Consider the following 15,828-nt stretch of genomic DNA (forward strand, 5'->3'; position numbering starts at 1 on the left):
TATAATAAATGCATGACGTTCTAGCCACTGCTTGCAGTTGAAAATTACTGTGGCTATATTTAATTTCATTTGTTCAAAATTAATAGCTTACTCTAAGTTGTAAAACAACACAAACAACAAACGAACAAACATATACACGCACAGACACACATACAAAATAGCTAAGTAAGTAAGTAGCTTACAACTAAAACTAGCCATACAATCAAACAGATTATTTGGTTATTAATTATGTTTACAATTCCTCTTGGGTAGGCTAGCAAGCTGACAAAAACGAGCATGTTCTCAGAAACAAATGATTCAGACTCTTCAATGATTACGTCAGCAGACCGGGTTCATATTAACTGTGGCAGTTAAATATGTTCAAACATAACTTTGACGTAGGAAACAAAACTGTCAAATTCATTCAGGTAGACTCAAAAATAAATCCATACATACCTTTTTTGTCTATCTCGAAAAAAAAGAAAGAAAAAAAAAAATATATACATATATATATATGTGTGTGTGTGTGTGTGTGTTTTCGTCCTTGAGGCCCACTCCTAATTTTTTTAGTAGCCATCTATGAAACTTTGGGCTAATCTGTATCGAGATGTAGAGTTATGATGGCGCTGTTCTGATCTTGCTCAATTACGTAGACGCTAGAGCTAACCGGAAGTTAGTCGGGAGATACTTGGGATTTAAAATCTCCCCATGTAAACTACACAGATATTTAACAGGTGCTGATAGGCTTATTTAGCGTTGTGTGAACTCATCTGACAAGGGCTTAAATGTAGCAGAACTTTTATTTACATGTAAAAGCGCTTCAACCACAGTGCGTGCTAGCAACACAGAAAATCATGCCCCACCTCCTAGTGGTTGTGACCCTAAACAACCACATAGACTGCCTTGATGCATGCGCAATTGTCCAGGTAAAGAAATCTCAAAAAACTTGGTTCTGTTCCTATTTGGTTATGACGGTTTGCATATTAATGATCAGGAGACTGACCTCACAGCCCATTGTTCGTCAGTGGTGCTTGTTTCAGTCATTATGCTAATGTATTGTTTATAAGGTTGGGGAAACCTGCATTCAGCTGGATACTGACGAAGTCCCTTGGGTGAGTGACGAAACGTTTCTCCCACTGAAAACAAAACGTGCAGATGAACAGAACCAACTTTTGGGGTTTCTTTCAGTAAGTCTCAGAAAATCAGTTTGGTTTCAGGAGAGGTTTCATGTTTCCTTTTTCTGTTATAGACTAAATTTTCCGGAAGAGGCCAAATCAAACAGAAAAACACGAAACTACTGAATCCATGTGCGTGGTTAAAAATTTCTTTGGGACCATAATCTTTTCTTATGAGGGCATACATACGGTCATATCATTCAGCAGAGGTCTGTACAGGATTTTGGCGGATTTGAGGATTAGCACTGCCTTGTGAACTTGTAGGCCTACTTACAGGTTATCAGTTTATGGTAACTTTAAGGTATCAATCCGTTTATCATTTTTTTTGCTCCTCATCCACATCAACGTCATGTTTAACGATTAACTGATACTGTGAATGTAAGCGACAGCGATTTACAGCCCGAAAAGTTACATAAATATAAAATAATTACGAATCATGTGATCTTTGCTTAAAGTGGTGATTATTAAGTGATTATTAAAGGCGACGTGTTGCATTTTTCCTCGAGTTTGATTGAGGAGAAATCATCCTTTCAGGACGGCCAGGTGAACCACGCCCTGACAGCGGCGATGAGGATGGTGATGAAGGAATATCTGGTCACACAGCTGGAGCACCTCCAGTGACAGAAGCTCTGGTTCTACATTCAGCCCACAATGCCCATGGTGGAGGAAGTCTCTTTGGTCGTGGATCTCCGCTTCTGCGTGAAAGAAGTACACACGACCCCATGATATTTTAGTGAACTAGAGACCCTAATATTTGATTTACTTCTATTAGTTAAAGAATTAAATTGTTAGTGCGTTTATTAAAATAAATTATGTTTTCTGCTGTTTTCACATTATCATAAACAGTAGGTTGATTTATATTAATTTTTCAATAACAGATACTAAAACTAAAGCTAGTTCCTCTTATTTTATTTTAATTAGTTTTTTTTAGTTCACAAAACTTATACATAAGCAGACATCTACCCGGGTTCCTACAGTAACAAAAGCAGTATTGTGATTTTAGAGAAAATGCCTGTTTTATGATTGATAGATTTTTGCCAAATTGATTTTTAAAAGTAGTTATTATATTCCTATTTGTATTACAATTTGACTTTCAGCCCCAGCATTAAGATATTATTAACCTATTAACCTAATCTTATTTGAAATATTATTTTTGTAAGATTTTGAAACTTCTGCATTATCAGTGTGATTTTTTTCCTTCCTGACAAACATGAAGGAAGTAATGTTTGAAGAAGTAATGTTTGTTAACTCCTCCCAGAGACATTCATCTCGCACAATACATTTCATAAGCAATACTTTGCACAAAAGAGCCAAAATGTTACAATTTTTAACTAATATATGTGAAATTATATTTAATTTATTCTTTTATTTGTCAGAATATTCAATATACACTCCGGTTTAAATAAATAAATGCATAATTTTCTGGCTATTTTTGTATGGTCAGGCGTCACTGACCTGTAGGGGTCAGTGTGGCGCCGTCACTGCGCTGTTGGAGAAGAAGAAGAATTTGATAGTAGTGGGCGCGTTTGCTATCTGCCCCGGTGAACGCTGCAGAAAGGCGAGTGCCAGGTAGAGTGATGACTTCAGACTCTAGTTAAACCTGCAACGGGGCTTCATGTTACTGAGTTACGTTATTGTTTGCTTTTATGGCATTTCATGTTTCATTTGGCTCAGAGAGCTACTAGATACCATCCCCCTCTGTAGCAGGCTAACTAGCCAGCTAGCGTAAACAACTGTTAGCTCTGCATCACCACTGAAAGACAGGATGTCATAAACATACAGCCGTTAAACCCTCAACTAAGCTTCAGCTGATATTTGTCAGTGTGAGCCGGCAGCTCTGATGTTCATATCCATTGTGACCGCCTGAGCTAAATTCTTTCTCTTTCTTTCTGCCCTCTCCTACAAAATAAAACCTCTTTGTCGTTATAGCAGCTGCTGGAGCCATGAGCGAGTTCAGGATCCACCACGACGTGAACGAACTGCTCAGCCTCCTTCATGTACGAGGCGGCGACGGAGCAGAGGGCTACATAGACCTGCTCCAGAAACACAGGACCCCCTATGTCACCACCACAGTGTCCGCGCACAGTGCCAAGGTGGGCTATACTGTACTCCACTGTGTTTAACTGCAGTGCTTTTCATGGCTCATCAGTTGATAATTTAGTTTTTAATTTGCATCTGTCCTCTTATCAGACACCCAGTCAGACTGTGTTTTTCTGCACTTGGCACTAGGGCTGCCACGATTAGTCGACTAGTCACGATTACGTCGACTATCAAAATCGTCGACGACTGATTTAATAGTCGACGCGTCGTTTGAAGCTTTGTAAGATCCCAAAAGACGCAAGAATAAGAAGCAGGATTTAAGAGTGTAATAACGGACTGAAACAGAAGATGGCAGCACTGCATGTACAAGGATGCCAGCTGCCGTTAAACCCCGAAGAAGAAGAAGCTGTGTCCCAGAATTCATAGCACAGCCCTGCTCAGTTTCCAACAATGGCGGCAGCTAGTTAGTTTTAATATTACTCTTATTATTCTTTCTGGGTCACAAAATAAACGTTTAACATATTTTCAGGCGAGAATGTAGCTGTGTAAACCTCAAATATCTGCTCAGTTTATCAAGACACCACATATTTTCAAAAGCGCTCCGACGTTTTCGGAGACGTCTGTTACCCACTAGCTCGATAGCTAGCCGGAGCTAGGTCACTAGCACCGTGAGAACACCGGACTCCCGGCAAATTGTTTTCAAACCCACTGCCGTCTTTCGCTACTGAGGTTAAACATGATATATGAGTCACTTAGATAAATTAAAAATGTTATTGTTTGACTTTTTTCAGTATTTTATTTGTTCCTGAGTAAATCGGTTTGGCTGAGATTAAAGTTTTTACACAGCTGAATAAACGTCAAGCAGACAGCTGATTATCAGAAGTGTGAGATGCTCCAGAATATACTCCGGTGTCCTGTTATATTTTAGATAGCAAGGAGTTTATTAAACTTCACCAAAACAATCTGCAGATTTCATTAAAATTTAATAAACTATCATCTTGTCTTTATTTTTAGTTAGCACCTTAAAAGCTTAAAGCTGTAAGCTAATGATAGTTATATAAGAGCAGATGCTGCTGGTGCAATAAGCTGTAGTTTTACGTCCAATGGATGATGATCTGATTAGTCGACTAATCGCATAAATAATCGGTGACTAGTCGACTATCAAAATAATCGTTTGTGGCAGCCCTACTTGGCACCATAGTAATGTTTGTTAACTCCTCCCAGAGACATTCATCTCGCAATTAACTTTAGCAAAATTTCCAAATGCATCATTATGACCAGTAGTCCTTCCAGATTTCACATGTACTAATGAGTACAGGGAGTTTGGTGAGGAGGCAGAAGGAGTACTTTAAGATTCTTATGAATGAAGAAAATGAGGAGAGAGAATGATGGGATAGATGGGGGACAGGTAGGAAATCAGGAAGTGCAGAGGATTAGTAAGGAGTAAGTGAAGGCAACAATGGATGGATCAAGAGTGAAAAGGCTCTTGGTTCAGATGACATACCTGACATCCCAATGACAGAGTATTGAAGTTAATCTTGTAGCGTGAAAGGATGCCTGGGGAATGGAACGTATGGCTTCATACCAAGAAAGAGCAGTACAGATGGGATGCTTGTTTTGAGAATGTTGATGGAGAAGTATAGAGAAGTTCAGAAAGAACTGAACTGTGTGTTTTTGTAGATCTAGAGACCGTATATGATAAGGTACTAAGAGAGAATTTGTGGTAATGCATGAGGAAGTCAGGATTGGTTGAGAAGTCTGTCAGGGATGTAATCCCACCACCACCTTGAGCCCCTTTCTTGTTTGCAGTGGCCATCACTTCATCACTTCCCTAACGCTAAAGTTTTCTAACTTACTCTAAGTAGTTAAATACCCAATGTTCACAACAGATATGTTTCTTTGAATATTTTCTTCATATTGCATGTTGTGTCACTTTCAGGTCAAGTTAGCAGAGTTTTCTAAAACCCCGGAGGATTTCTTGAGGAAATATGAGGAGCTTAAGTCCAAAAATGTTCGGAACCTCGACCCTTTGGTGTATCTGCTCTCCAAACTCTGTGAGGACAAAGAGGTAACGCCTCATTTACATGCTGCTTTTCATCCGGTTCTTTTTGTCATTGAGTCCAAATATTTCTATACTTCCTGATCTAAAATCACAATTATTTCCTTATTATTAATGTTGAAAAGTAGTTTAAAAAATGTAATCTACTCTATGAACTAAGAAACTTGCTGATTTATGTCCCTCCATCAGAGAGTTGGTTGATAAAATACTTGAATCTAATTTTGCATCCCTGCCTTGATATTTTTTTTGCAGACCCTCCAGTTTCTGCAGCAGAATGCTAAAGAGAGGTCGGAGTCTTCAGCAAACACCACCTCAACCACAACAACCAGTTACTCTCTGCCTCAAACCAGCACCAAAATGTCCATGCAGGAGCTGGACGAGCTGCGTAAGAAGCTTGGCAATGTAACAGCGAGCTCCAACGCTCCTCTGGTGAGCATCTCTTACCTTCAGATCATGTTACTGGTCTGAAGGTTAGATTAGCCTGTGAAACTCTACAGGACAGCTTGGAGCTAAAATAAGTTCAGCTAGAAACTTAATCAAGATAGGATGTATTTATTGGTTTATTTTATATGTGGAAACAGGTTCAGACAATTTTTGTTCTTTTGGCTCTGTGTGATGTCAAAGAGAGCACAAAGTTCCAACCACCTGCTTGTCAAATAATTTATGAGGGGCAATCACTCAGAGGAAAGTGGGTGTGAAGATGGAGGCGCTAAAACAGTTTGGTTCAAATGGTTAATGAGCTGTGAAGCTGCACAAAGGCCCAGTATAAGATAAAGAAGGCTTATTTTGGACTGTGAGTCATACAAAGCTACTCTCTGGAGTCCTACAATGAAGATGAGTTGGAGGTTCACAGAGATGGTCCTTTTTAAGTTTCAGAATTTTTGTTCATAGAGCTATTCAGGTTTCTTCTTCTTAAAGTAGATCAGATCAGAGATGGCGAATCTCTGGTTAATAAGGGAGATAAAGAGGTTAAAAGAAGCTCTCATTCACATTAGATTCGCAGTGTACTTCACATAGGAGTGATTAGACATGCACAAGATTTGTTTTTGGCCACTTGGGCTCAGCAGAAAGAACATCACAGCTAACTAACCTGAATTTGCCTCATTGCATGTACTTTATTTGTAATGAAAAACTTCATTTCAGGCTTGGTGTGAATCCACCATAAGGATGTGACAGGGAACAAAAACTAAACAGTGAACTAACATCATGAAGCTGTAGATCAGGTATAATAATAACATGTTATCATATAAAGGTTACCTGCAGTATGTCACTGTTTACAGAAACATCTGCTGGCATTTTTTTGTGAATAAAAAGCTGCCTTGATCAATAGTTTAATCTGAAGGTTAGAAGGGCCAGTCTATTGCTATTGATAAAAATTACATTAAATTTCACTCAGTTTACCATCTGCTGCTTTTAAATCCTGAGTTTCTTTGTTTTTGGAATTCGCCTACAGCCGGCTGAAGTCACACGGAAGATGCTGAGGGACAAACACAACAAGAAGAACCCCACCCAGCCCAACCCCGTCTTCCCCAATTGGGTGTATGATCGTCCAGCTCTCATCGGAGACTTCATCACCAGCCCCACCCCTCAAGGAGAACCAGCTGTTCCTGTTGGTAAGTTGGTAAATTTACACATTCACCTGTGCAGCATGGAGTCTGAATATAGTCCCCCTGTGCGTATTGATGTGGTTACTGTCCGTGGTCAGGTACGCTGCCTCTGGGGACGCAGGAACAAGCTCTGGTGGAGGATCTGCTGTTTGTGCTGATTGGAGTCGACGGGCGAGACATCACCGCTCAGCCGGTGCTGGGGCGGCAGAACCGCTCCTTCATCGTTGATCCAACACTGGACATGTCTGTCAAAGAGCTGGTCAACAGAATATTACCGGTCGCTTCGTACTACTCAACTATAACACGGTAAGAGCGTAGACTGTGTGAGCTACTGCTAACAGGCTTAAGTTCACAAATGCACATAATCACTAATGAGTTTTCCAGATGAACTACTGGGACCCTCAAGGTTGATGCAATGCAAAAGAAAAACCCAACAGCATCTCTTGTAACTAAAATGTTTATTTCACATCAGCTTTGAGTTTTTAGAATAACCTTGAATGGAAGCTTCAGTTACGTGACTGCAGTTAACAAAGCTGAGTGACTCAGCTGGCACTCAAAAAATCCACACCTCTGACCTTAAGCTTTATTAAACTATAAATGGATATACAAAGAAAAGAGAAGAAAATCATACTGTAAAGTTTTTAGGTTATTACATGAGGAAATTTGCTTTAGAGATCAAACAGTTTTTGTAGCTGTAAAGTTGGGAATTTTAACATTAAAGTCTTTTTTCAGCCCTCCAGATTTCTGCATGGGTAAAATTTCCAAATGTCTTAAAATGTGCTGCAGGCACAGGATAATGCAGATTTTTTTGCATTATCTTTGAAAGGTTTATTTATATATATTATTTAGACATCTGATCCTATGTATGATTTATATGTGCGCCTTAAACACAAAGTATATATTTTAATTGTTTATCTGTTGAAACCTTTTATCTATTTTCTGTTGCTCTTTCGCATTAAATTCATATTTAATGATCGATATCAATGGGAGTCTCAGTGATTTAGAGCTTGAAAAAAGTGACATAAATATCAAATAATTCAGAATCATATGATCTTTGCTTAAAGGGTCTAAAAGAGATTATATGTTATAAGATAATTAAAGGTGACGTGTTGCATTTGCCCTCCAGGTTCATTGAGGAGAAGTCATCCTTCGAGTACGGCCAGGTGAACCACGCCCTGACAGCGGCAATGAGGACGCTGATGAAGGAATATCTCATCCTGGTCACTCAGCTGGAGCATCTCCAGCGGCAGGGCCTGCTGTCCCTGCAGAAGCTCTGGTTCTACATCCAGCCCACCATGCGCACCATGGAGATACTGTCATCAATCGGTAAGAAACTGAAGATAACACATGGTCGTTGTTTGCAGGCATGATGAATTAAAAGTTGTCAAAGAAACATGGAAAGAAGGATGAGTTAGGGGCGCAGTGATCAGGAGTTGCTGGAGTTCTGGCACCATCCTGGTGCAAAAGGAGGACAAAATGCAAACCAGAGGGTGGAGAAAGTCTCTTGAGAATAGAGTGCTACTTCTCCTTTGCCAAAGTGGACTTGATTTAGATTTCTAACTTAAAGTTGTTTATCTCTGCTTCTGCATACCAGCACAGTTTATTGAATTACAAGCCCTAAAATTTCATCTGCTTCTAAACTGTCTTCAGATGTTGTTTAAAATAAGCTTAAAATGTTTAAACATATGTTTAACAAAGCAAATATTAAGAAAAAATGTTGATCTGTTGTAGAGATATAGAGCTGAATTTGCAGATTAGTGGTGAGGAGGAGTTCTGAATGTTTTCACTTTATAAACGTTAGTTTGTGGGTCACAGATCGTAGAAGACCTGCAGTCTAAGCTTCTTTAAATGAGCACCAGAGAGTTAATTTGACTGGAAGGTGATCTGACCCACTTTAGAAGAGAACATGGCACATCAAACTGGGTCTAGATTAACCAACGCTGAACACAAACAACACTGAACACTTTGAAAATGCCTGATTAGTGTGGAATCTCACCTATTATAAAACAGATATTTAGTTAAATTATGCTTTCTGTTGTGTTCACAGCGTCCTCCGTGGACAAAGGAGAGTGTATGGGAGGGTCCACGTTGAGCCTTCTCCATGACAGAACCTTCAATTACACCGGTGACAGCCAGGCTCAGGAGCTGTGTCTGTACCTCACCAAAGCAGCCAGCGTCCCGTACTTTGAGATCCTGGAGAAGTGGATCTACAGGGGCATCATCAAGGATCCGTACAGGTTCAGCTGCTCCCAGAGTTTCAACTCTGAAAAATGTGTGTTGTAAAATGTAAAGCTCATATTTTGTGACTCCACAGTGAGTTCATGGTGGAGGAGCACGAGCTGCAAAAGGAGAAGATTCAGGAAGACTACAATGACAAGTACTGGGATCAGAGATACACCATTGTGCAGCATCGGATTCCCTCCTTTCTACAGAAGATGGCAGACAAAATACTAAGCACAGGTAAAAATAGAACATTTAAGACTTGTTGAACATAAAATGGGAATCCTTTCGGCGATGTTGAGACGTGCTATCGTGCAGGGAAATATCTCAATGTGGTGCGGGAGTGCGGGCGGGACGTGACGTGTCCTGATGCTAAGGAGGTGCTATACACCCTGAAGGAGAGGGCCTACGTGGAGCAGATAGAGAAAGCCTACAATTACGCCAGCAAAGTGCTTCTGGACTTCCTCATGGAAGAGAAGGAGCTGGTCTCACGTCTGAGGTGAATATTTAATGGTTATTGGATATTTTGTGGTGAGAAGATAGGATGAGATGCTGTGTGACCAGTTTGTTCTGTTATATTTGACACACACACACACAATTATTGTCAAGATTAAAACTGTAAATTTTGAAGTCAGCGTCTAGTGTTAGGGCTGGGCTATTTCTGTAGCTTCCAGTGATTATGAAAACAAGATAACTGGGATGAGGCGGTTACTGTTTGCATCCATTTTTGTTTCAAATCGCTTGTTTTGTCTCGTTATAATAACTCAAATATACCTTTTGCCTTCGCCGTGGTGCATTTTCAGCCCAGATTTAGTCACAGTTTAGTTCAGCTTATGCTAAGATGACTAAAACTGATACTTTGGTCAAAAAAAGATCCCTCTAGAAAACACAAGTCTTAAACAGAGGTTCTGCTGGGTCTCTATTGTTCTTTGTGTGGTTACTGCAAAGGTTTCTATAGATGCTCAAGTTTTAATGACTTAAAATACAAGTGGTTAGATTTGATCTTAATCTAAATGTAAATAAATTTTTGACTGATTCCTGCTTGCTGCTGATATCACTGCTAGAGCAGATGACTATTATATGCTGCTACTGTCTTTTATTCAATTGCACAATACTATGTCACTTTTTCACTTTCACTGATAGCTAAGCAATTTATTTTTCAGGTTATATAGTTACTTAGAGTTATTTGATATTATATTCTGCACTATCCTACTGTATATTACTGTATACTACTATTCTTATTGTATATATTGTATATCTTATTCCTCTGTCCCTCTTGCTGCATTCAGCATGTGTATGACAAAAGAATTTCTTATCTCATCTTTTTATACTGTATATGATTTCAGTAATTTTTACAAATGTACGAGATTTAAGTCTAAACAATTTAAATCTGTCACATTTGTAAAAATGTAAACAAGCAGTTAAGACGGCTTTAATTTAAACCTGCTCTGTAAAACCAACCAGCAGGTGAAAAGTTCACTTTTCTTTATGTTTAAGCTTGTTAAACAGTCTGATGAAGGATTTCTTCCTTCATCATTCATGCGTTTTCTTTACTTGTGGTACCAAGACAAAATTACCATAGTGACATTAACGTTAGTCTGTTTGCTTTTGATGTGAAGTCAAAGCCAGTCGAACTTCCTGATGCACTTTTGTTTTGTGTTTTTTATTTTATGTTATGTTTAAGCCTATGATTATTTTATGAAGTGGTTTGACCATTTTCAAATGTCTGTTCTCTCTTGTGTCAGATCAATCAAGCACTACTTCCTGATGGACAAAGGAGATTTCTTTGTGCACTTCATGGACCTGACGGAGGAGGAGATGAAGAAGCCGGTGGACGACATCGTTCCTCCCAGACTGGAGGCTCTCCTGGAGCTGGCTCTGAGGATGAGCACGGCCAACACGGACCCGTTCAAGGATGACCTGAAGGTGGGGGAAGGCGTGTCTGTTTAGTTTGGATTGTAAAATGTGAACAATTAGCTGGTCTGACCTTCCTCGCCTGTCTCCACAGATCGACTTAATGCCTCACGATGTCATCACTCAGCTGCTGCGAGTGCTGGCCATCGAGACCAAACAAGAGAAGGCCATCATCAACGCTGATCCGCCAGACGTGGCCCTCAGCGGGCTCGAGGCCTTCTCCTTCGACTACATTGTCAAATGGCCGCTCTCGCTCATCATCAACAGGTTCAGAGCTCCAGTGGATCTTACTCTAGATAAATACATCTGAAGATATTTATTAATCTGTGAATTGTGATAAAATATAAAAAAAATACAAGCTGTAAAATAAAAAAAAATAAAAAATGAGATGGTTAAAACAAAAAAAGACAAAAAAAATATTGGTTTTAGTTTGACTAAATTAAATTTGTTAAAAGTGGGAAATCACAAAACCAACCTGTTTATTTAGAAGAGCTAATGTTTGCATTATTTATCCAGGAAAGCACTGACGAGGTACCAGATGTTGTTCAGACACATGTTTTACTGCAAACATGTTGAGCGGCTGCTGTGCAACGTTTGGATCAGCAACAAAGACTTCAGGCAGTACTCCTTACACTCTGCCAAATGGTGAGCCGCCACGAATCTGAGGTGACTTCCTGTAAAAGTTTCAACCAGTAGAACGTTCTTACCTTTTGTTCTTACCACCTGTGTGCAGGTTCGCTACCGCGTTCGCCCTCCGACAGCGAATGCTCAACTTTGTGCAGAACATTCAGTACTACATGATGTTTGAGGTGATGGAGCCCACCTGGCACGTCATGGAGAACAACCTGAAAATGGTGAGTGATTGAAGAAGGACCCCTGAGGAGCACTGAGAAGGAGACGTGCTGGTTTCAGGGAAAATGTGCTCTTAAGTTATTTTTCTTTTCTTCTTTCTGCAGGCTTCAAACATCGATGATGTGCTTTGTCATCACACCAGCTTCCTGGACAACTGCCTAAAGGACTGCATGCTGACCAACCCCGAGCTGCTCAGGATCTTCTCCAAGCTCATGTCTGTCTGCGTCATGTTCACAAACTGCATGCAGGTATTTCCACGACTGCATAAAACCAGAGATAATGAAGTCACAGCCTCAATAATGTAGTATTTGATTACAGCACTCTTTAATTTACTTTAGTTTCATGAATCAATGTATTTAAGCTTAAACCCTGCAAAAAACTGCTGCACACACATTTTTAAATTGAAGCGCTCATAGTTTGAATTTCATTCAAAGAGCCACGTCTGCCTTTAAGCTGTTTAGACACGGTGGATAATAAAGTCTGCAGACTTCTGTTAAAATGTGAAGTTTTTGTGTGGGTAAATAGGAGAAGAGATCACTCTTGATCTCGTCAGACTATAACAAATATTCCCACATGCTTTTTGGAGACTTGATGAAACCCAGACATGTGAAGAATATGAGATAGCTTTTTGCAAATCTAGTTTGGGCGCCTGCAGCTTTTCTGTGACCATCGACTCAGAGCCTAAAAATCTGGATGCAGAATTGCACAAAAGCCTCAGCAGGCATGTTGCGTTGATAAAAATGTTGTGGTTATTGTGCAGCATTTACGGGACCTACACTGTACTCAGATTGTTGTTCATTTTCATAGTCGGATAAATGTTCATTTTTCCTTTTATTTGAACATCGTTTTACAGCTCTGCTATAACTAAGCCTCGAAAAACCTGAAAATGAAACAAACAGATGTGTTTTTGCCCTTTTTTCTCCTCCTCTGCTGATGAAGCGTTTCACACAGAGCATGAGGCTGGAGCGCCTCTCCATGGAGCAGGGGACGATGGATGAGCCCTCCGCTCAGAGCGAGCAGGCCGACGAGCCAGAGAAAAAGAGGCTGACCACGAAGGTACAAAGCATCCATCACCACAGCCTCCCCTCTGAGAAACACGTACTGAATAGAGAGGCTGTAAACCTTACTAAATCAGGCTTTGTTCATTCATCCTCCTAAAATTTTCATTATATGATTGTTTGTCGTCCTTTCCTCTTGGCTGCTGCTTCAGTTTTTAGCTGATCACGCAGACTCCCTCCAGACCGACGCCAGCTTCGAAGCCACCATCAGCAAGTTTGACAGCAACTTCAGCATGCTGCTGCTGGACCTGCTGGACAAGCTGAGCATCTACAGCACCAACGACTGCGAGCACAGCATGATCAGCATCATTTACAGGTACGCCTGTCAGCATTACAGAGGACGTTTGTAATAGGCTTTTAATTTTTTTCTTCATACCATCACACAGGCTCAAAGCAGTTGCTGCACTATTCATTTGCATGGAAATGAAGCTGAATGTCAATTTTCTCTTTGCATTCACTAACAGTTGTTAACATTTAATAACCAGAACAGTTTTGTAGGTGGCTTTTGTTAAGATAGCATCTTTTAGACTCCTATCCTGCTCCAATGGGGATTAAAAAAATATCCTGCCCATTTAAAAACAAAGGTTCTGGGTCATGTGATCACCTTAAAGGTTCTTATCATAATTTTCTTTAAAAATAGTTAAAAAAAATATTGTATGAACTAACTACAGAGTTTGAAAAGACATCTACTCTGGGTTTATGTCTGTATTGTGTCGAAGAGACATCAGGTGATGTTGCACTTCTTTTGTAATACCACTTTGCACCACAAGATGGTGCAGTGAGTCACCGTTGCCTAGCGTAGTTCTTCGGACACGTACAACTATAATTTGATCTTCAGTGGGCCGGACGACTGAACCTTCCCCTCAGTGTAGAAAAGTTTAAATGTATTTTGAAAGCATGAATCAAACAGAGCTGCTGAGCATAAAACTCAGGTTTCATCTTCCTGCAGAAAAGCTGCTGTTTTAAATCAGTCAGTAAAGGTCCTGGGGTTAACTCTCAAATATATGTGTAATATTACAGGAAGCAGCTCATTATCTGGATTTTTAACAAGAATTAAAAACTTAATTTACTGTGTTTATTTAACTTTCTATCGATTTATTTACTCTGGAAAATGCTAAAGACGGAGTAAAAACAGGATGTTAGAGCACACGCTTATTTAAAAAAATGCAGAATATCGAAAGCTAACAGCAGCACACATCTGAAGGCTCAACAATAATTACAGAAGGTACCTTAAATTTATACTTAAGCTTTCACCACCAGGGGACAGCGTTTACAAATCATAAGATTTGCTTTCTCTGGACCTCGGCTGTAAATATGAATCTGGTTTAAAAAAAAAGTTTTTCCTCACTGCAACATCTTCTGATATAAAATCATATTACACAAAAGTTCAGCCCAACACTAGTTCAACTTCAGGTCATGTCTCTTTAACACGATACATAGGGCTTATGAACTTAAAGGCAAAATAGTTATTTCTTTGCATCTTGTTGATATCATCAGTTAAGTTTTTAAAAACAGAAATGTACCTTAAAGTACCATTTAAACACTTTTCAGTGATAACATCTGCTTTTTTGAGGAATAGCAAATTTGTTGGACTGTAATAAAATGAATTTTATTTGAAACAAAAGGTGCATCATTACATTTCCTCTGATGACTCCTCAGGCTGGACTTTAACGGCTTCTACACTGAGCGGCTGGAGAGGATGGCCATCGAGCGCAGTCAGAAGGCAGCAGCGTAGCCTGTCGTCGCTTCGTGTGAATATGCAAAAATAAAAGTTTCATCATACCTGCTCATCAGTCCAACCGCCCAGACAGTCACGATTCAAAGAGCTAAGACGTGTATGTTTGTTCATATATATACATGACATTTCTGTATGACCTGTAGAGTCATTCATGTCTGCAGTGTCATTTTAGTGCTTCAGCTCTGAAAATGTGAGTCGTCACTATTTATGGGTAACTTATTGTACCTGTAAATTTATGAAAATGTATGTTTGTATTGAACTTAATTAAAACAAAAATGTACTGAATCATTTTGGTCTCTTGACCCCTGCCTTAACTGGTTTTTATCTGCAGTGAGCAACAAAGAAACCAGTATGAACACTCCTTGATGATGTTAGCCAGAGAAACATGAGTCATACAGGAAGTGTGATAACTTCACAATAAAACCTTCTGTGGAAATTTTTGTTACAAATCTAGAATAGATTTAAAATGTCTGAATAACTCATCATTCAGTGTTTCAAAAAGTCAAAAAAGTAAAACAAAAAGAAAACAGACAATCATTTTTTTTTCTGATTAACTTTGTGGATCAGAAAAAACACCCTTCAGATGTTTTTGAGCTAAAAACTTTCTTCAGTCAACTCAACATGTTTTCTTACTCTTGGTACGTTATTTGAACTTTTTAATATGTCATACATTAAAAGGTAAAATAAAAATAAATCAGGTGATGTTTAGATTTATGATTGTTGAAGATTTTCTAAGGTTTAGTTAAAAAATTTAACCTTCTTTGCGAAAACCAGGACCAAAACATTATATATATATATCTATATATATAGATATATATAGATAGATATTATACTTTTAAAACAGTCCTAACTGCATGGGGATTAACAGAAATGTCTGTGAATACAGAGAATATACTGTAAATTTAGAGAATTTTCCATATTGGGGTCGACAGAAATGACTGTAAGGGAAATAATCTCAATTCACTGGTGTCTGAACTTTTTGAAAAGCTTTGATTATTCGGTTTATGCTGACCCAAGTTATTAATCATAGCTTAAAGGTCTCATAGTTTTTATGATAATAAGATTAATATTTTTAGTTTAAATCTTAAGCTGTTGTTTCCACGTATACATGACTCCCACGTGTCATACTACAGTACGATGTATGATTTCTACATCTACACATATTTTGGGTGTTCCCACTGTGCTT

General features: G+C 39.1%; 1 protein-coding gene across 3 annotated transcripts; it reads left to right on the forward strand.

The window, feature by feature from the left end:
• The first annotated feature begins 2,595 nt into the window (after positions 1–2,595).
• On the forward strand, positions 2,596–14,939 carry tubgcp2 (tubulin gamma complex component 2). Of its 3 annotated transcripts, none has more exons than XM_086304396.1 (18): positions 2,596–2,723; positions 3,084–3,247; positions 5,134–5,262; positions 5,506–5,682; positions 6,707–6,866; positions 6,959–7,166; positions 7,987–8,186; positions 8,908–9,097; positions 9,175–9,320; positions 9,399–9,579; positions 10,826–11,006; positions 11,089–11,261; positions 11,511–11,639; positions 11,728–11,848; positions 11,951–12,094; positions 12,786–12,902; positions 13,057–13,220; positions 14,564–14,939. In XM_086304396.1, the coding sequence occupies exons 2-18, from the start codon at positions 3,098–3,100 to the stop codon at positions 14,637–14,639; spliced, it is 2,646 nt and encodes an 881-aa protein (XP_086160522.1). In that variant the 5' UTR covers positions 2,596–2,723; positions 3,084–3,097; the 3' UTR covers positions 14,640–14,939. The 3 variants fall into 3 exon arrangements, with proteins under 3 accessions (XP_086160522.1, XP_086160523.1, XP_086160524.1); XM_086304397.1 differs by having other exon boundaries at positions 2,644–2,723; positions 3,087–3,247; XM_086304398.1 differs by lacking the exon at positions 2,596–2,723 and adding an exon at positions 2,954–2,971.
• Positions 14,940–15,828: the final 889 nt, after the last annotated feature.

The sequence above is a fragment of the Aulonocara sp. 'chitande type north' Nkhata Bay genome, linkage group LG8 (assembly GCF_057382095.1).
Source record: "Aulonocara sp. 'chitande type north' Nkhata Bay isolate Kocher_YH1m ecotype deep benthic linkage group LG8, A_spYH_male_GT1.1, whole genome shotgun sequence".
NCBI lineage: Eukaryota > Metazoa > Chordata > Actinopteri > Cichliformes > Cichlidae > Aulonocara > Aulonocara sp. 'chitande type north' Nkhata Bay.